This window comes from Carettochelys insculpta, chromosome 15, assembly GCF_033958435.1.
Source record: "Carettochelys insculpta isolate YL-2023 chromosome 15, ASM3395843v1, whole genome shotgun sequence".
Classification (NCBI taxonomy): Eukaryota; Metazoa; Chordata; order Testudines; family Carettochelyidae; genus Carettochelys; species Carettochelys insculpta.
The window spans coordinates 19478771-19501089 of NC_134151.1; the positions used below are offsets into that span (position 1 = coordinate 19478771).

The window sequence follows — 22319 nt, forward strand, 5'->3', positions numbered from 1 at the left end:
CAGGGGACAGCCAAATATGGGACAATTAGTCTCATTTAAACAATAAGTTGGGACACCTTTTCGGCTCCCTAAATATGGGACCATCCCGCCTAATATGGAATGGATGGTCACCGTAATGATTCATCTGGAGAAATGCGTGAGATGAGTGCACAAAAATATGGGTTTTCCTTTAAATAAAATTGAACTACTGGTTTCTTCATCCTTGTCAGATGGACAGTCACCTGCCAGCAGAGGCGGAAACTTGCACATTTCTGTTTCACTTGCAGTCACATGAAGAAAAGCCCTTTTCAATTTCTGTACCTCATTAGGGTACTCCTGTACAGCCAGGGCTAGGTTTTCTCACTGTTTCCCTAGCAGAGCACATCATTCTCATCCTCTGTCTGTCTGTAGCTGTACACTGCATTCTTCACTTGAGACCAGCCCACCATGACTCTGGCTGAGGATTAAATGGGATTCCTTTAGGAGGATCTTGGGTTTTCCACTAAACTGAACCTTGAGAGTGCTGTTATTCATGATACTGTCTCCAGCACCTCTGCAAGTGTTCTCCACCTCTGGTGGTCTAGGAAGGTCCAAAGGTGTAAGTCCATTTACTGAGTGGAGTGACACTAGGAGTAAGTTTGTCCCTGAGAATCTCACCTGGGTATTCCAGATAGCATTGCAGCCTCCTTTCAATGATGACACAAATAATTGCACAGTTGTTCAAACTTTTCTCCTTATGTGCCTGTCACATGTGATTGTATCTCTTCCATGCCCTCCACAGATTCTCTACTTTTCCCTTAGTCCTGCTTTACCCTGGGCTTAAACCTGGCTCATTTTGCATGTTCTGCAGCTTGGATCCCAAGTTGAATTTACATTTTTGTAAGCAACCTACACATATTTGTACCTCTGCCATTGAAGATGGCTGAGGGCACGTCTTCACTAAGGCTATGTCTACACTATGAGATAAGTTTGATTTTTAACCTCTTTCTTATGAATTCGAATTTGTGTCCACAACCCTTCTTGAAATTCGACCCATCATTTTTCCATGTCAAGTTTCTGTGTCCCCCAAACCTGCCCAGGTTCCCTGTGCTGCGCATCCTCTGCAGACATTGGCGTAGTGGCGGGCAGCTGTCTGACCAGCCCTGTCCACCCCTGCCCAGTTCTGTCAGCCATCCGTCCAAATCTTTATATTTCCAGGCCTGGGGTGCTGCAGAATTTAATTCTAATTCAATCAAAAATGCACAGGCTTTCTGTGACCCTCTTCTTCCTGTGCACCTGGATGGAGAGCAGTGGAGAAAGAAGCAGCCATACATGGAGGGTCACCACTTAGCTTTGTGGGATACATATGAGACATTTCTGGAGGCTAATAAATTTGAATTAAAGATGTGAGACTGCCACACTAGCCTTTATTCAAATGTTTAAATTTGAAATTGATGCTATGCCCATCTGGTAATATTGATGGTTTTAGGGGTCACTAATTGGAGGTAATGGTATACACAGTGAAGACAGTAACGTTTTAATATCAAGCTAACTCCTTTAAATTTGATTTTATCTTGTAGTGTAGATACAGCCTAACAGCTGTATCAATGGGGCAGCAATCAATCCAGTGGGGGTCAATTTATCACATCTAGTGGAGACACAATAAATTGACTGCCGAGCACTTTCCCATCAACTTCAGTACCCCACCAAAACAAGAAGAGTAAGCAGAGTCAATGGGAGAGCTTCAGCTGTTGATTCACTGCAGTTGAAGGTACAGCAGTAAGCAGACCTAAGTACTTCAACTTCAGCTAACGTTATTCACATAACTGAAGTTGCGTAATTTATACAAGACCTCAGTGTGTTTTAACAGTGGCTGGGCTCTTAACAGCTGGCCGGTCAGGAAATACGAATTTTATAAGGAGCCCATTGCTAGAGGTCTCTGGTTGTAACCTACTCCAGGATAATAATGAGTGAATATCATTTCTGTCTGAGGCTGTTAGTGAACCGTAGCATGTGATCTGAGTTGCATGTTCTTGGTGCTGCCCATAATGGCCAAGTTTCAGCAGTACAGAACTCCATCACAGTCTGCATGCTTGCTAGTAATCTCAGGAGAGAGAACGAATCTGAATGTGTGGAACAAGCACTGCGTCCTTTGAGGGAATCCCTCCACTTTGGCTTGTGGTTTGGAGAACATAAAAACGGCATTAATCGGTGCTTTCCCTCTTCTGTTTTAAACAGAGGAGTTCAGTCTCAAGGGCTCTCAACACAGCATTTGTTTTCAGGAACATTAAAAATAACACTAAAGCCCCTAAGAAAAAATAATGACAGTTGTGTCCATATATCCATCCACATTCATGGGAAAATAGACTCTTTACTCTTAGTGAATCGCAAAACCAAAGTGCTGCACAGTTGTGGTCAGCTCATGCAATTACTCTCATGGGATTGGTTGTTGTTGTGAAGCCATCTCTGAATAAGACCTGTCATTTCCTTTTTTTAATCTCAATCAGAAAATCTCTTCTATATAAAAACATTCATTCTTGCAAAAGCATGGAAGTTCCTTGGCTTCTCAGGACAGTTTCATGGAGTATTTGTACGTTATTCCTCACACCATGCACAGCTCTGTGTGCAGCTTCAAGCATCTGCAGTTTAATGTGGAGAGAGAAAAAATGATGCTGTGGATAAAAATTGTTTTGCTGCTAGCAGCATGGTTTTCTCTTTGGTGTCAAAGTATTTATTCCACAGCAGAGAGGTTTGTGTTTCTTTTTACATTCTCGAAAACATTATCATTTAAATGACAAACAGAGTAATTGGAACCGTTTGGCTTTTTAAAAATAATGAAGTGCTATAAAATGCATGTGGCAGAACTAATCAATTTCAAATGATCAGATCACTGTCAAACCACTGCAAAAAAAAAATTGAAAAAAAAAAGATTTTCCCATTTGCACTGGTTACCTGCGTTGCTCTCAGACCATTCAATGTGCAGTATTTGCATGCTTAGCTGAGCTCAAAATGCAATTGTAGGTGGTCTCGTTTCTTTAGACCTATTGGGACAGTATCAGACTCACACTGTCAAACAGTCTTAAGGAAGACAGCCCATTACTCTGCTATTACTGTAATCCTCTGCCAACAAGCTGAGTTGTACTTGTGTCCTATTGAGTGTACTCTCTAGGATTTACTTACTTTTTGTTGCTCATTACATATTGTTAGCTTATAAATTAAAAAATCAGAGCCAGATCTTCTGGTTTGCCACAAACAATTTGCAAAGGGACGTGGCTGGAGGAAAGGAGACATGGTTGCATTCCCCAATGTCACACTGATTCTCAGCTGCTGGTTTGTTCAGCTTTTACCTCAGGAATAAAGAGGAGTGTTATTTACCATTGAATTCACAAGGGTGGATTCAGGCCTCAGCAGGTAGAAGATGTAATTACCTAATTTGAGAATTTGGCCAGGGCACCAAAATAGTAGTTCTGGTTGTTTGTGTGTTTTTGTGCATTAATTTTATAAAATAAAACATTGTGATATCTTCCTTCCAGTCCTAGTGCTTTATTGAACAAAGAGCAGACCATGGAAACAGCGTGTAGCTCCTAGTTAGATCTCTGGGTGTTTGATTCTTCAGGTTGTTCGAAAGAGCACAAGAGGATATTTTGACTCTCTGCTCTGCCCTTTCACTCTCCATCTCTCTCTCTCTCTTCCCCTCCCCTTCCATATATCCAGGTCATGAACTAGATTCTTTCTTCTCTGGTGCAAACTCATTATCCCTCCATTTAATATTTGTAAATTCATCTTGAATCATTGATGACCAAAATTGACCTTCCAGATTATTTTCTTATTCATCTGTTTTTCCACAGCAATTACGCCGATGGTATCTGTATCTAGGCCTACTGTAAAAACGATGTGCCAGGGAGAATTATCAAATGGAATTAGATTGCTATGAATTTGTTTTTGATAACAACTGTGCCTTTGCATAATGCTCCCTGATTATCGAAAGAGAGAAACACTATATATCTGATGGATGGGTTTAAAATTACATTGGCTCTGCTGGGATGGGAGAAAATATATGAGCAAGATCATTTGAAAGAATCATGCATTTTAGGGGAATGAAATTCTAGGCAGTCCATAAAGCTGAGATTGAGAATTCTAGATCTTTATCCTCAAATTGTAAAAATGCTCTATTTTCTAGCCCAGGTCTCTGTAAACATCTTACATTTCATAATGTGAAGAAACATAAAGTAAAAATAATCCATAACTATAATAATTAAACAAGGAAGAATTCTGGGCTAAAAACATTATGCTAGAGCGCATAGGAAATGAAAAATTCTGACTAGTTGGAAACGGTTTTTTTTGTTTCTATAATAATTGCTATGAACGTAACCTCTACTGGATAGTGAACAGTTTGCTAACTTATCCTGATCACCATGAATATTATTTTTACTCATAAGTATTTCCTGAGTGGTTGTGACAAATAATTTTTGGACTGCTAGTTGCTTGGAAATGGGTTGCTTTGACTATCCGTTATCACTATTGTGTGATTGGTCCCTTAAGAGTAACACGGTACTGCTGCTTTTCTCTGATTGGATGACTGACTTTTTTAAACCAGAAAAAAATGAATATGACACTTTTTAGTTCGAATTTTGGAATGAATGAATGAATGTTCTCACTAAGATGCATGTTTTTGTCATTCACTACCAGTTTCACAAATAGCTGCCAGTTGCCAAAAATCACATGACCCCAGAAATTATGGCAAACTAAATTTGATTCTTTTATTCACAAATCAGCGTATTTTTTACTTTATGACCAGCTGTGATAAGGCTGTGAGAACTTCAGGCATGTTGCTAGGGTCAAAACAGGACAGCTACATCTATACTAGAAAGTTATTTTGGAAAATTCAGCCCTTTTTCAAAACAGCAGTCCTCATGGTACTGGATTTTTCTATCCCTGGCCCATTATTTTGAAAGAGTGGGGGCTGTGTGGATGCTCTGTATCAAAAGAACGGATTGATTAGTTTACCTGCTTTTTTGTGTATGAATGCGCTCTTTCAAAAGAAATTTTTTGGAAGAGATCTTCTGGAAGAACTTTCAGAAGATTGCTGTAGTGTAAATGTTCCTGGAAAATAGGCACAGTGTCCATATGGAATACACTGTCGAGCAGGAGAATTCTTTAGGCATAGGGCGAAACACATTGGGCAGAAAAAGTGTATCTGGGGGTGACATTGACGAAGAGTGTTGTTTCTGGGCCAAATCCTGCTGTTACCTTGTATGTCTGATGGAAGCAGATACTGACCAGTTGAAATATTCAAGGAATGTAAATAAGACTTTGATGGTGTCTAAAGTCAAAGCAGCAGCAGCAACAAAGGGAAAGGAACCATGAGGGTGAAAGAACAATAAAACCAAATTGAAGAACCCTTTGAAAATGCATGAGGATAAAAAGCTTTTACTGAAAGTTTCTCTTCAAGGCAGGTCAGGGACTCTGCTGGGGTTTGAAAGGCACTGGAACACTGCATGGGTGGAGGGAGGGACGTGTAGGGTCCAAGTACTAATTGTTAGGCACTTGGCCTGAAGAACACAGATTGTAAGCATGACACATCTTAATGTAGAATAGCATGACCCCCCCGGTGCTGGGAAGAGGAAGGAAGGCACAAAGGAGCGTGTTCTGGAACATGCCCTAACCTGCCCATTCCTCCTCTGTTTGACTTATTGGGCACCTTTAACTGCACTCTCCTGGCTGCCCCCTTATGCTCAGAGGGGCTGATCCTTCATTCATGGAAATCAATGAAAATGTTCCCATTGATTTCCATGATAGAGGATTGCTCAAAGAGAGCACCCGTAACAGCATGATGCTGGCTGCTTCCAGCAGGTGTGTCTGCAGTATGCCAAGGGCTTCCTCTCCCAAACATTCTGCACCTGCCCAAAAGCACCAGCTGTCTAGCTCTTGGGCTGATGTGGAAGTTCAGAGCTAAAGAAAATAACCTCTGGGTATGAAGACCGCTCAGTGATAAAGGTCTTGTTGAAACCATGGTTGGCCTACTGCTAACTGTGTGAACCCTTCCTCACTAGAAGCGTCTGCTCAGCTGGAGCAATCAGGGTATTAGTGTTGGTGATCACTTACCCAAAGGAAGTGGAGACAGTAGCTTCATTATGTGGGAGACGCATTTTTCTAAGCACAGCTCCCTGCTGGGTTTTATGCTTCTGTTTAGGTGTAACACAGCAATGGTGTAAAGAGAATAATTCCTCTACTCTGTCCAGAGAGTACTCCTGTGAACACAAGACTAAAAGCAAGAGCAGAGGCACTGGGAGCAGTCATAGGGCATGTGAGCTGTGCATCAATCTGCCTACCTACCTTTTCTACACACATCCATCCTTCTCCCCTCACCCACATCATCTTATACTGTTGCTGCAGTGGAGCATTAGGTTGTGTCATAGGAGGCTGGATCTTAGCAAACAATGAAATATTGCATTAGTTTTCCTTCCCAGGCAGTTCTGATTCCCTTAGCTGTGGGTATGCTCTGAATACCTGCCTGTGTGCTGGTGCCAGAGCAATTTGGTGTGCCAGGAGTTTGCTCTATAGTGAAATGGTAATTGAAAAGCTCAACAGGACTCCTGGAGGCAGGCCTGTCAAGAAGTGCTAGGCACAGTGATTAAAGCAAACATACTTCCTCTTCTGCTCGGTGGCATTGGCTTTATCGTCTTCATTGTGTGCATTGCCACTGTGGCTGCCATCTGTTAGAGAGTAAAGGGCATATCAAAAGACTCCCGTCTATTCTTCAGGCTCAGGTGGCCAACTGGAAACGAGAAAAAAGTTCTATTAAAATTTATCGAAATCTGAAGTTCTTCTAGCTCCATCTGTAAGTGAAAAAGTAATGCACATTTGGAGAAGAAACTGAACTTAATGCACACAACATCAGATAAGACAATGAGGAATTATTATCCCTGTGTTATGGATGGGTGAACTGAGGCAGAAATTGTCACTGACTTGCCCAATGGTACAGTGACATTTTGATTTGCTGGCTTCTTTGTTTTAAACATAAGGGCTGTATCTACACATGCTCCGCCCTTTTGGAAGGGGCATTTAAATGACAGATTGGAACTGGTTAATGAGGCACTGATATGAATATTCAGCACCTCATTAGCATTATGGCGGTCAGTTGCGCTTTGAAAGTGCTGCTTTCAAAATGTACACTGGCTGAATAGATGCTGGTGCTTCAAAATGAACCCCACACTTCAAAAATCCCTTATTCCCAATTCATTTTTGGGAATAAGGGAATTTTGAAGTCAGGGGTTTGTTTTAAAGTGCTTGTGTCTACACGGCCAGTTTGTGTTTGGAAGGCAGCACTTTCAAAGCATGACTAACTGCCATTATGCTAATGAGGCACTGAATATTCATATCAACACCTCATTAACCAGTTCTGATCTGTGTCATTCAAATGCCCCTTCCAAAAAGGAGGGACATGTATAGACATGGCCAATATAAACAATTAAATACTAGGAAATTGTTACCTTATGTCTGAGCATTTGATAGCATGTTGTAAATTGAGGAGCAGGTACTGATATACTAGCTTCACTCTCTTTCTTCCATTTCCTTTTTTGTTTTTGTTTTAACCATTTTCTATGTTGGCAGAGGAATTTTCTTCCCGCTTAATGATGAGATCCATCCATGAACCACTGAGAGACAATGTGACATCAAAAATTTTGGAATCTGGCTCTGGACACTTAACTAAATGCCTTGGTCTAGTCTGCTTGCTGCTTGGTGCCTTTTAGGCCTTTGGTTTGTTAGCTCTTTGCGAAGAAATTTTTGTTCTTTTATGCATTCTCAGTTTGCTGTGTATGGTTTTGTTTTCTGTACTCAGCTCCTGATCCTGCCAGGGGTTGACAACCCTCCACTGCAGCATCCAGCTCCTCAGTCCTTACTCCTATCAATCTCTTGCTAAAGTGCCACACCTCAAAGGAATGGGCTCAGTGAGACCGCTTTCAACTGATGGAATTTGCAGTGGCCTGTATGAGTGTGTTTCACAGTAGCTGTCCCCGTAACAGAATTCCTAAACCTACTGAATATCTTGCTCCTCTCGTAATAAGACCGTATCCTCCTGGGACAGCCTAGCCTACTTTAATTCACTGCATGGTATAATCTCCCTGACAACACTAAAATATTTGGGCTGTCTCTACACTACAAAAATAACTTCGAAGTTCCTTACTTTGAAGTACAACTTTGAAGCAGAATGTCTACCCACAGCCTACTTCAAAGTAGGGCACTACTCCATTGCCGGGAATGGAGTAAGGACTTCGAAGTTGGGCTCCCGACTTTGAAGTTAACTTCTAAGGAAGGGAAAATGTGTGTAGACTCTCTGTTGGCTACTTCAGTGTAGTGCCTAACTTCGAAGGTAACTTTGAAGTTAGTTCCTAGTGTAGACACATCTCTGGTGTGGTAGGATATCTGTGTCCTTCTATTTGATTGCATGAAAAGTCCTCCATAATAAATGACTGAAGAAATAGCATTAGTGCAAATGTAATGTTGAGAGGAGATGGAAGCATCTAGGGAAAAGAGAGGAAACTTGCATAACTGTAGGCTACATGGATTGGTAATTAGATAGTAAGTTTGTCTTCAGATGGAAAGTTATCTTCTCACTTCACAAGAAAGGCCCAATAAAATAAAGTTGTAGAGAGTGTGAAATTTTAAGTCTGCTATGAAAATAGTCTTTGATGTGTATTCTGTCTGCAAAATATGAATCCATCTGTGATGGCCCGTTATTTCAGCTGCTGACAGCTCAGAATGTGCCTTTTGGAATTATAACATAAAAATCAATTATAACATAAAAATCAAATTGATGGAGTATGGCCAGCACCTCTCAGCTGGTATAGAACTGGGGTGGGGGCAAAGCCTGAGCCATAAATCAAAAGGCTTCGGCACCTCTCAGGGTTTGGCCCCAAAGACTAGTGCTGCCATCTGACTCCATCTAACTGGACTGGGGGTTTTTTGTTGGAAATAAAAAGTTAGGTCTAGCATGGATTGCCAAAAGGAGCTTCAGTGTTGCTCATTTCATCTGGCCAGATTCTGTCCTCACTTGCAATCTAGATTCCTGTTGAAGTCATGGAGTCATGAAGTGTGACTCTGGAACAGGGGGTGAGGAATCCCCAGACCCTTGTCTGGTCTGGATTCAGCTCAAGGCTGCAGTCCACAGCTTCTAGCCTACAGAGCGGAGGGGAGCCCTGAGCCTTGCAGGCTGGATCAGGCGAGCCATGGCCAGATATGGCCACAGGCTCTGCCTGGCAGGGGCAGGAAGCAGCAGTGCCACCACCACACCTGCCCCCTGCCCCCACTGCTGCTCTGATTGGCCAGAATTCCCACCTCCAGCCTGCTACTGAACCTCCTCCACCATTGCCCCCAGCTGACTTATGCACCTGAACTCCCACCCACATCCTCCAACCCCAGCCCACTCCTGCACCCTCCCTCCCACCCTGTTCCTCACACTTGCTCCTTAGCAGCCCCCTCCCACACTGAATCCTAAACTCCCCATTTTTGGTCCTACCTGGGCCCCTAGAAGAGTTAATCTGGCTTGGCAGGCGCCCCGAACCTCAGTCCTTCCTTCTCCATTCCTCAGCCCATAGTCCTGAAGCGTGAGGGGAATGAGGTGTCTCAGTCACTCAGTCAGAGACCACATCTGTGAGCTTTTGAGGGGAGGGGGCTGGGAAGTTAGGGGGATTCTTTGTTTGTTTGACTTCTCACTTTATGTGGCCCCCCACCAAAAAAAGGTTCTCCTCCCCTGCTCTGGAATAAATTAATAAAGTTGATAAGCTTACTTTTGATTTTCACATGGAGACTAGCAGCAAATACTGACTCAGTGGGAGGTGCCCCCAGAAATCTGAATTAATCCAATGCAATTATTTAAAAACTAATGGCTACAGTTATCAAAGTGTCATTTTCAGTGCCATAGGTTACTTCACAGATAAGCACAGTTATACACACAAAGTTGACTGCAGTGGGTGTTGCTAGGAGATGAACATTACAGTAATTACGCAGTGTTTTCCTAGATGCTGCATTATTTTCGTCAGTTAAGCCAGGTAATAACTGAATTACATCAGCTCAGATAAGGAGGTTTGGTCGCCATTGGCCAAATAGCTCCCGAAATTAAGTGGCCACATTGTGTATTGATTTTTTTTAAATGGCTACCTTGGTATACCAGATTCTGCTCACAGTTATTGATGTAAATCAAGAGTTATCTCATTGAATTACAAGGATTTCTGTGAAGTTACTTTAGATTGGTGCTGGGTAAGACAGCAGAACTTCAGTTTCTACCAACATAAATGAATAACCCAAATATTTAGAAGTCTGTCTCTTTCAGAATCAGAATTGCTTGGTAAAAGAGACAGGTTTTTGAGTCACATGAAGCTTGTCTTTAGGTCTGGGGAAGTTTTTAAAACACCCATCTACCAACATGCTCAGCATACCGCATAATTTCCACAGGTTCAGTAAACTTCTCCGAGGAATACTGACATTTTTTCATGAAAATTTGGGAATTTAATAAAAAGCAGAAGAATCACACATTCCAGAGGATGTGTGCTATTACTTATTTGTATTACCTCAGCACTTAGAAATCCCAAATAAGATTGTGGCCTCATAAGGTTCCCTGGAATTTTTTATATCCATGTGCAGAATGACTTTTGTTATGTGTGCTGATACAGCAGTGATTCTGCACATGGACATTGTATGGCAGGAGTGGTGCCGAGGCGTTGGGGCATGGAATGGGCTCAGGTTGGGGTAGAAGGCTGGGGTGAGGGCTCTGGGGTGGGGCCAGGCTAGACTGGGTTGGGGGCCAAGGAAGGGGTGGCTGGCCCCTAATAGTGGCAACTCTGGGGCAGCTCCAGGTTGGGCATGGTGGCCAGGGTAGAGAGATACTCCTCTGGGCCCAGCACTGAGGTGTGACAGTTAGGGGAGAGGGGCTCCCTCTCCAAGCCCCAGCATGGAGCTTCTGTGCCTTGGGGAGAGGCTCCTCTCCCTGCTAGCCCAGAACATGTGCAGTAGGAATATGTGCTTCTCCCCAGCCTCTGCAGCTCCACGATGGGACCAGTGAGCAGAGGGACTCATTAGGAGTGGTGATGTAACATTGAGTTGTGTATCATATACATGCATAGTAAGGGTATACTCAAAATAGATAATACAATCAATGGGTAAGAAGGGAAATGGAGGCACAGAAAGGTGAAGTGACTTGTGCCCGAGATCACACAGCAGGACACTAGCTCCTAGGAGCAGCAGCTCCACCTTCTGCTCCTTTCACTTTTGTATCCTATCTCTGGGCCTGGGGAGGGAAGGTGAGAGGCAGGATGCTACTCATGAAAGCAAATCCCATTGAGCTATGTCCATTATCATGAAGTGTAGGAACACCTCTGCCTGACTAAGCTTTTCTCCAAGAGGGTGGGTAGTGGAATGTGGAGGTGTTAAAATGCTTAGCTGGCTGAATAAAAGCACCTAACTGATTTAACAGCAACAAAGGGTCCTGTGGCACCTTATAGACTAACAGAAAAGTTTTGAGCATGAGCTGTCCTGAGCACAGACTCACTTCATCAGATGCCCAGATGCATCTGATGAAGTGAGTCTGTGCTCACGAAAGCTCATGCTCAAAACTTTTCTGTTAGTCTATAAGGTGCCACAGGACCCTTTGTTGCTGTTACAGATCCAGACTAACACGGCTACCTCTCCGATACTTAACTGATTTAAGTAACTTAGGTCCTTCTGCCCAGCCCCACCTTCTTGTTCTTTTGTTTTTTGATCACCTTCCACTGTCATGTAGCCCATGGCTGCGAGCGCTCACTATCTTCCCCACAGCGGCTGTGACATCCTCCTGTAGTCCTGGGTCCCGCATCGTGGCCCACTGGCCCCTCTGTGGCTGGGGCTGCTACAGCCTGGCATGCATGGGTGGCTGCTACCAGAGTTTACTGGCAAGCATACTTACCTGCATGCGTAGCCATTTCACATGCTTGCTAGAATTTTGGGCACATCATCCTGCTACCACCACAAAACATCAGAAACCTGATGAGAACGAAGGAACTAATAAAACAACAATTGTGTCGATCAGATTAACTCTCCACTGTGATCCTTTCTGACAGTAGACTTCTGAATCTGTAAGAAAGAAAATGCAGTTCTGAGGTGTGAAAAGGGGCCAAGCCAGGCTGCCTCCCTGGCTTTTTGAACCACATCCTCCACTGAACCATGGAGAAAATGAATTTTACAGCTCAAGAGAGGATTAGAGCTTCATTAACTCTGGAAAAGAGAAACCTTCTGTAGACAAGGAGAAAAAGATTGAATGGGGGGTGGTATCAAATGAGCATGATATCTCCATGTGCTGGGGGGGTCCTTTCTTTAACATCCAAAATAAAAATGAAGACGTATTTTTTAAAATAAAAAAGGACTGGCATTCTCCCTCCCCAAAACACTAAGTAATTCAATTTGTTAGTGGTTTATTTCATGTGACAGCTTTTGTATGTATTTGATTTGGTTTGTTACACTGAATTACCCTTTAGTAATAGGTATATGTAATACCAGATATTACCCTCCAGGTTTGTTCAGTAATTGAATAAAGAATGCATTAAGGAGTTTTCTATATTGTTCAAGATTGTCATGACAGTACTAGTAGGAGTTAGGCTCTGCTTCAAACACCCAACAGGAAGGCTTTATGCTTTAAAAAAAGTTTTAATTGTTACCAAGTGACTAGCCATTTTACTAGCCAGTTTCATTTAACGCTTGCTAAGTGCAGTAATGCTGAGTAAATTCATTGCCTCCTGCATTTGTTTCTGGTAAATCTGATATTCTTTTTCAGTATCTGATTCAGTGTAGTAGACCTTCGGAGAATGTAGATTAGTTTGCAGTGCTGTTAAGACCATCATTTCTTTCCATTTGTTGTATGTTAAGCAGACTTGGAATGAGAGGTCTGCTAGATTGTAGAGTAGTCTCCCGTGGGGGATGTTGGAAGCTATATTGCTGGAGACCTTTAAAATCTTGACTAGACAGCATATTAGAAAATATATAGTCCAGAACAGAACTGGGATGGACTAGACAGAAGATCTTTTCCATCTGTGCTTCTATGATTAGTTGTTTGCTATTATGTTGTCCAACACTCCTCAAATCACATGACTGATTCTGCTCCTGCTTCTTCACTAACAGAAACAGCATACTTCCACTTCTGAAAAATGAAAGGGTCCTCTTTTATTTGCATTATCTACATTGATAATGAAGGATGGACTGTCTTTATTTTCAAAGAAATATTTGGGCACCAATGGTGATGGAAAGAAAAAAAAAATCTCTTCATTGTGAAAAATGTCCTCTGCTGCAAATTCCAAGTAGATAGGGGTTGCAGCGCTAATACTCTGAGCATTCCAAATGAGAAGGAAGATAGGACAGTTTTATTTTGATACTTGCACATATTTCTTTGTCATTAATGCAAAATATATAAATGAACATAATCTATAGTGAATGCTCATGTTTCTCTCTGTCCTGAGGAAGCTTTCTTTTACTGCCTTCTAAGAAGTATCATCTAGCTCTCTGATGCCAAAACTGTAGCCCTTATGGACAATGTATTAAGAAGAAAAATGTGGATTTGATTCTAAATTGAAAGTGCACTCCCATGGCTGTGCCCTGTGAGATATTTTTAGCTGAAGTGTTTGAATTGGCTCTCCTGCTAGGAAGAAGCAGTATGGCAAACACTTCCCACTGCTGTTGCTGGCACCCCAAGAAAGCCACCTTTTTCCTTGCATGCTGCATTGCAGATAGGGAAGAGAGTGTAGATCTGATATCTCCATTCTTGAGTTGTGGGAGCCCCAGGAATAAGACTTCAGCTGTGCCTGTTCTTGGAGGAGCAATCAGCAAAGGATGGCTCCCTTCCCCAATGTAGTTTAACTGAGGGTTGCCCAGGAAAATTCAGACCTAGAGGCTGAGAAGCAACAGCCAGTTCCAATTCCCTGATTTTCTCCTGGTGGCCATTATAACTTATGCCAGCTGGCAAGAGTGCCATGTGTCCCACATACCACATGGGGATAGCAGAAGTATAGTAAGTTCCAAGCACTTCCCCAGAAGCTATTCGGAAGGAAGCTGTGCAGCCTCAATATCCACTGGGAACTCCCCTCTGCCAGCTAAAGCCCTGGTTAAAATAAGTGAGCCCAAAAACTGGGGGCAAGCTTTTCAGTGTCAAACACAACTAAGCGCCCTCAAATATGCATATGAATGATCATTGCCCCCAGAATCTAGATGTGGCCAAGGAGACAATGTTCGGATACAGCTCCAGAATAGGAATAGGAAGTTAATTGGAGATTGAATCAGGGTTAGTTCAGTTTCAGTTCATTCAGCCCATGAATTTTGCCAGTTGTTCTTCATTAACATCCTAAAAAGGGTTTAACTCTTTCTGCAAACCAAATCTTATGAGTGGGTTCAACTTCATGGAGACAAATCTGAACTGATCCTGTATCAGATTTGGGAGGAATTCAGATTCAAGATTCCAGTGCTACCTACCTCAAGCAGAAACCTACAATTGTACCTCCAAACCAAATAACTGTGTGTTCAAATGGCATGTGCAGGGGCAGTTATACCTTCAGATGTTCACATGCATTGTTTTAACAGCTAAAAAACCTACTTCTTACCTGGAAGATCTTCTATCCATCACACAAAATGTTAAGCAGACTTGTAATGTTAAGCAGATTGGTCACGAAGGATTACTCAGGCTTGACAACAGCCTGCTGAAGGACAGAGGCCTTGTCTATACCACACAGGTGGGCATATAGTAGCCAAGATTGACCTGCGTATATCAGTGTCTGCATTACAGCTTTTCGCCCACTGATGTACGCTCTGTGCTATACTGACATAACTTCACCTTCACAAGAACCAAGAACAGGGCTTGTATTGTAGTAGTTAGGATGATGCAGTGGCTGTGTAGACATTGTGTAAGTTACATTGGTTGTTAGCTCTCTTGTCAATTTCGTGGCTCCAGAAGCGCTGTGAAATGGACACGGCCAGGCAGCTATTGCCCAGCTGCCCCCTGTGCCTCTGGAGACCTATGCAACTGGATCCCACTCTCAGCTGGCAGCCATAGTGAGGAGCCAGGGTGGCTGGACCCCAACTCCTAGCTGGGAGCCAGGGTGACTGGACCTCACTCTTGGCTTGGAGCCAGAACAAGAAGCCAGGATGGCTGGAACCTGCATCCCCATGTCAAGAAGCCCCAGGTTGTTTTCCCCTACTTCCTTTAGGAAACAGGGAGGCAAAAAACTCTGGGTGGCTTCCCCCGCTCTCCCACTAAGGAACGGGGATCTGAGGAGGCTGGGGGCAGACAGTCCAGTGGAAGCATATGGGGCAGCCAAGTTCCCAGCAGGGAGCTGCCAGCAGAGCTGAGAGAACAGGCTGTCAGCTCCCCACATTGCTCCTCTTACATCAGTGGAAGTACTTCTATTCCAAATTGTGTTGGCTATACGCTGACCTAAGATAGGTTGATGTTTTTAGTGTAGATGTACACTGAGTGAAAACTGACTAGAATCCCCAGAATGTCTCTGTACTAGAAAATGAAACCATTTATTGGCTGAACATAACTGTTAACTTCATTCTCAGGGTGCAAGACCACTGAATTATTTGCAAAAAGCTGCCACACAAAACTTAAGGTAGTTATGTTGCAGCATGTGGAGCTAGCTGTAGCTTGACACTGTTACTTTTAAACAGACCTACCTGCACAAGTAACACAGTGATTACTGCAGGATTTGGGGGTAGGATCCAGTGTGAGGTTTGGGTAGTGGGGATGACAGTCAAGACAGGGCTATACTTTTGAGAGAAATCTTATTCCAAAGCCTTCTATTTATATTATTTATTTAATTACTTTTGTTTCCAGAGAAGCCTGCTATAATGGTTGAACCCTGTACTTTTGCAAACCATCATGTTTCTGACAGTCTGAACGACAGTCTGCTTCCTGTAGTCTCTGGGCAAAATGCTAGACTATGTCCCCAGATGGCTGAGCAAAGTCCTTCAACAGCAAATGATGCATCATTGAATATGTCAGGCTGAATTAGAAAGCAGGCTCATCACATTAAGCTCAGGCTCTGAGCTGGCAGTTCCTATGTTCTAGTGTCACTTGATCTTGGCTGTCATGCTCCTATCCCCACCTCAGCAGCCATGGGAAATCTCTTTGGGCAGCATACAGATAATACATACAGTAATGAAGTAGCTTGAGGGAATGGTTTACTGGCAAAAGGAAGCATAGACTGACACCTTTCTGTTGTATTAAGTTGCCTTAAGAGTGTTATGGCTAAAGATATTACTTACGTCCTTCTTTGCATACACACTTTTTGACTATATTTATTCATTCACTGATTACTTGCATTGGTTATGGATGATTAATAAACATAAAAGGAAAAGTATATCAGTCAGTTTTTTCCTCATCTGCTATAACATTCTATTTTCCTCTCTTTCCATCTACCAATTCCATTATTTTCCATGAAGTGTTGGGGGGGATCTACTCTGACATGGGCTTCCTCTAAAATATAATTTTAATAACAGAGAATATAAAGGAGTTGCTGATTTGGGGAGATGGGATGATTTAGTCACTCAATAATTACAGTATCTACCATGATTTTATTTATTTTTTGCCTTTCTGTGTATTCACATTTTGCAGTAATTGCCTGGCTACTGCATCAAACTAGCAGTAGCGAGGAAGTGTTAATAGTGGCAGCTCTGAGCCTGCAAATACATCTGTAAAGATGGGCCCATGAGCCCACACAGAACTGCAGAGCTGGAATCCACGTATGTGAATTTGATAACAGAACTGGGGTGTTAAGATGTTGTTCAGATCACTGAGGTGTAGCAATTAAAAATGTAATTTTCTGCAAAAAAAACCCCCACAATTTAGCATTTATGCTAGGCTGTGGTGTTAATAAAACAGTAATTAAGCATACAACAGCCTTGTAAATTAGTAAGTATTATCTTCCTTTTCAAAATGGGAAAACTGAGACAGAAGGGTTAAATGGCTTGACTATGAGCAGAGAGGATATCATTGCCAGAGTGGGGATTAGAAATTAGGGGTACATGACTTTCAGTGCAGTGCTCAGACCTAACCGGACCGATACCTTTCCTGTAAATATAAGGGATTTCAACATCTGTTTTTCCTATTGTTCAGTCTCTCCATTGTGTCTATTAATGTATAAAACTGGGAGAGGTGAGGGTCTTAAATGAATTTGGATACGTGAAAAAGGCAGAATTAAAATTTTGTGGACTAGAGATAACGTACAAGAATGCCACTAATGCCCATCGAAATACTAATTTATGTTAAGCACACATTTGTCCACTAAGAATGAGTCTGAGATGAGGAACCTGTTTCACGTAAGACACCCAACAGTCATCAGATGGGAACTACTATACAGCCCTAATCTAGATCAGATCCAGTTCTAGAGAAAAAAAACTAGTTTAGACACAAAAACTAGTTCATGTTACTGGACTATCCAGTCTCCCCCTGAAAGTACAGTGCTCTGAATTAACTCATCTGTAATTCAGATTGTTTAAATGTATACTTATTTGGAAGTTAGATCTGGAAGTTGTTGGGTGTGCTGATCTAGAAGTTGAATCTGGAAGAGTGCTTTTAATGCTGAAGCTTTTTTTTTTTTTTTCCTATTCCCTAACACCTTACTTTTGTTCCGTTTCTTGACAGGTCCCTGTACTAAGGCCCATGGATTTAATGGTGGAAGCCATTCCCCGAAGAGTATTTGCCAATGCACACACATATCACATCAACTCTATATCCGTAAACAGTGACTATGAAACCTACATGTCAGCTGATGACCTGAGGATAAACTTATGGAACTTTGAAATAACCAATCAAAGTTTTAGTATCCTTTGATTCATAAATGTGGCTAGAGTTATTGTCCAATCAGGACTGGTTCTTGTAAAATCCAGACTTGAGAAGAATGAGCTCATCTGAATCTTGAGTTTATATCTTTTGGGTGGTTTTTTTTCATTGTCTACAAATTCTTCTTGTGTTTGAATTAAGTTTTCTCTTATTTACCCATGAGACAAATATCATGATATTTGGTTATGAATGCATGTTCATTGTCAGTCAGAACTGTGGTCTTTATGTAGGTTTTGGTCATTCCTTATTCAGGCAAAATTCGCAATGAAGTCCATGGAAGTATTGCCTATGACAGACCTGAATAAAAATTAAGCTAGGTCTTCAGGATTTAGCCCATTCTAATTTGCTTTTCTACAGGATGTTAATAAGAATAACAATTACGTTATTATTTTAGTTTTTTGGTTTTTATTATTTTGTTTTTTATTACTGCAGACTACCCCATTCAATTATCCTATACTGGCAGGCTTTTTCATACAGAGATCATAGTGTAAAGCAGGAACACAATAACCAATGAATAATTTTGCAACACATCACGAATGTTGCTAGACTTGTATTCTGACACTTCCAAGGGTAAAGCGTTCCAAAGGCAGCCTCACTTCCTCCTGTGGGAGGGCCATCCATGTATAAACTGAGTGAGGACCTCAGGGCCTGGCTCAATACAATGTTCATATTCAAGGTTTGCTTCTATTACATACTAGTGTACGGGCAATCTGGTTCTGTGGTTAGACATGACATGAAAGCAGCTGCGGTTGTTCTTCTGAAGGGAATTTAGTACTAGTGAAAGGGGGTGAAGAACCTACTCACGATCTGTAAAGGACCCTGAAAGTACAATGACATTTCTGTAAATAGGGAGAGGGAAGGGATCATAAAGATACATAAGACAATTAAGGGGGATAAAGTGAACAAAGGGTCCAGGTCAGAAATGGATACAGAAGTGCTGAAAACTTAGCAGAAAACCCAAGAATAAAAAGGGGTGGCCTGATAACAAGGTTTGGGGAGTGGCACTCATTGAAGCAACAAAAGGCCCACCCTGTGGATGGGGTAGGAGCCACAACCCAGACATCATCAGATCACGAGGGAAAACAAATGAAAAGCAGGGATGGGGAGGTGTCCAGGTCAAAGGGCCCAAAGCAAGGGGATCCAGAGTGGGATGCCACACAGCGAACCCTGGACAAAGCCCATTGTCCAGAGAGGGCAGATTCCCATGGAGACCTTTGTCTACTGCCAGCAAGTGCCAGCTTCTTTGATTTGGTGCTCTGTGCTAGTGTGCATCAGTTCTAGAGGCAAGAGAAGGTAAAGCTGCTTCTGTATTGATACACCATTGGGTCCTGCGTGTTTATTTTGCTATAGAGTTTACTTAAGCCAAGTCTATCTCACAAACTTAATTTGGTGTAACTGCATCATTCCTGGGAGTGAAAAATGCACATCTCTGAACAAAACAGTTATGCTGACCTAATCTCTGGTGTAGTGCTGTGACGGCAGGTCTTTTCCCATCAAAGTAGCTACCTCCTTATGCTGATCGGAGGAGCTCTTCTGTTGGTGTAATACTGTCTTCTCCGAAGTGCTACAACCATGCTACTGCAGCTTTTTAAGTGTAGCCTTGCTCTAAGTGGAGGTAAGCCATTGTTGGTCTTCAGTGTCTGTAAAGTGCTACATAAATATCAGCTATAAAAGATTGTGTCATCGTTAGTTTGTGTGTGTGAGTGTGAAAAGTGTGTAAATGTAAGCGCCAAGATCTCCTTTTTATTTTTATTTCTGTTGCTCTTGCTGTGGATGCAAATTTTTACCATAGCAGCTAGAAAGCTGCCAAGGAGAAGATCTCAATCTCTCCCCCTCTTTTTTAAAATTTCTGTGCTGTTTCGTCTGATTCCAAACACCATAAGATTGAACATACATCAGCTGGGTATCATTATGAGCTGCTGCTTTCCAGTTTAGGTGACATGTTGAATTTTGCCTGTAGGGTGCAAGTAGGGGAGGGGAGTTTCTTCAGGCGATTTAGAAGACAGGTGCCTTGGGGGAACCAAGGAGAGGAAATATTAATAGTGTAGTTTTCACTATAAAATGTAGTGTGTGACAGGTTGCCATTTGCAGACATACAAATGGTACTGTGCCAGTCACCCCTGTAACAGCCACATCAGAATTAATAACAACAGGGATGGTGATAATCAGAGATATTTACATGATGCTTACCACTGAGAAATCCCCAAAGCACATAGCAGATTTTACCAGCTGGGTATTATTCTTGCAATCGCCAAAATTCAGCCACGCTGGGTGGTAAGTGCTTCTATTTTGAACTGCGTGTGGCAACTGTGTATTATGGTGTAGAACAGAAAGTGCCAAATGCCTTATTCAGTCAAAACTACACAGAATTCAGATGTATAGAATGTAGCTGTCCCAGACAAATTTGGCCAAGACATCAATGCTCATACTCTATTGTTTTTGAAGCGCTATGAGAATTTTAATTGACCACAACTCACCAGGACCTCATGCAACAAGGTGCCTTTAGCAGCAAGCTGTTCCTTAGTATCATGATAGATATTGGTACAGTCCTGACTAAGAGAAGAGAGCCCTTGATGAACCAGTACTTACAGTTCTTGTAGCCATCTGAATTCTCCTCGTCATTTTGCTTAGTTTAGTAAATCTGATCAGATCACAGTCTATAGGGTTATAGCTCTATCACAGAAGCAGCAGTTCAGACCAGCAAGGAGAAGGTTAGTCCTTTGGATGACGGAATGTTGATATATTTATAGGTTATTGCTACTGTTTACAGCTGTGAACATGCAAAGAAATTTGGCTAACCCAGGTGGGTTTTTGGGGTGGCAGTCTGGAGGCCTTACTTTCTATCGTTATCCCATCTTTCTTGTTGCAGTTGATGTGTTCATTCTTTTAACTACCTACAGGTCTCTTCTCCATCCAGAAAAAATTGTCTGGGAAATTTGCAGGCAGGACCTTAGCTGCAGACTCATTGTTCTAGCCTGCATTTCCATGCTTTCTGCCAGAATTGTATTCATTGAGCTGTGCTGGCCTGGCATTTCATAAGGGAAGCAGTCTTTCTGACATCTCAGTGAGACGTTAGTAAACATGGTAGTATGTGACACATCCTATCAAATCGCTGGAAAGCAGCTTAGAATTCTTCCTAATCACATGGCTTGGATGCCACACATCTTTATATCTGAACTCAACTCCAAGGGCAGTGCTTAGTCATGGATCCACTCATAGAAGAGAGGAGAAGAGCAGTTACAACAATTCTTTCTTTAGGAAGAAAGTAGAAATTTCTGCAGTTGGGATATTTTATCCAAACCCACTTTCAGATATCTGAATAGGCCTGGGGTTTTCTCATCCCATTCTTGAACACTAATTGAAAGTGGGTACAATGGCCTTAAGGATCACACTTTTATTCACTCCGGCTATGTCTACACTAGAAACATCTGTTGACAGGGAAATCTTGACAGAACCTCTGTCAACAGAGGGCATCGACACACACCTTGCTCTGTTGATAGAGGACTGCCAGACTGCACTGCCCTCTGTTGCCAGAAAGCAGAATGGCAGCTCTGCAAAGAGGGCTGCTCAGCAACCAGAAGTCCTTTCTGTCAACAGACGTGTCTACACTGAACTGTTGTCGATAGTATTCTGTCCAGAAGTTGTTGTGCCTCAAATTTTTGAGGGATAATAGTGTCGAGGAAAATGGAGAGTTCTGTTGAGACTTTGTTGACAGAATGCTTTAAGTGTGTAGCTGCTCCCTGAGTACAAAGTTCTCTAGTGTAGACCCAGCCTTTGAGGGATAATGCGGTTGAGACAAATGCAGAGTTCTGTCGACAATCCGTCAACAGAATGCTTTAAGTGTGTAGATGCTCCCTGAGTTCTGTTGACAAAACTCTCTAGTGTAGACCCAGCCTCCATGTTTGTTTGTTTTTTTCCTGTAAATGCTTCATCCTCTGGTTTGAGGCGGTCTTTAGCACTCAGATCTGTGATATCTTTTGAAATCTATCTCTGAAGGATGCTTGCAGTCAAGGAAGTGGTTCTGTAAAAATGACTCTGTGGACTGTGTTTATCCTGGGCATGCCTGATACTTGAGCTGTGGAAAACTAATAGTTTTTCTTGAATATCCTTCCTTCTTCTTGCACCTTTAGGGCACATGGATGGGTTCTTTCGTGGCTTCACAAGCAATTGAGCAACTCTTCATTGGACATCTAGCAAGTCATACTCTTGGCCACCTCTCCAAGCCCAAAACACATCATCCACGTGGCTTTCTTGAGAGGCACTGGCCAAAGCAAAAGACTCCTCAGAAACTCTGGTCTCCCACACTGAGGATAGCCTGCTTAGTTGTGATCATCCGCTCTGTGGAAGAAATGAAGAAAAAGGTCTGGCCTGTGGAACTAGGCTTCTACTGCCATTTGGGGAAATTATGTAGAGGTTTCATGAGAGAAGAGAATAATGCAGCAAAACATTGCATATCATTTCTCTCTGTGCAGAAGAATTAGAGTGGTGGGAATAATCTTCTTAA

General features: G+C 42.3%; 1 protein-coding gene across 1 annotated transcript in view; it reads left to right on the plus strand.

The window, feature by feature from the left end:
- PPP2R2B (protein phosphatase 2 regulatory subunit Bbeta) overlaps positions 1-22319 on the plus strand; it is a 280404-nt gene that overhangs the window by 236391 nt on the left and 21694 nt on the right. Inside the window, exon 5 of the mRNA XM_075009495.1 lies at positions 17618-17795. Coding sequence (XP_074865596.1) covers positions 17618-17795 — 178 coding nt within the window. The remainder of the gene's footprint in view (positions 1-17617; positions 17796-22319) is intronic.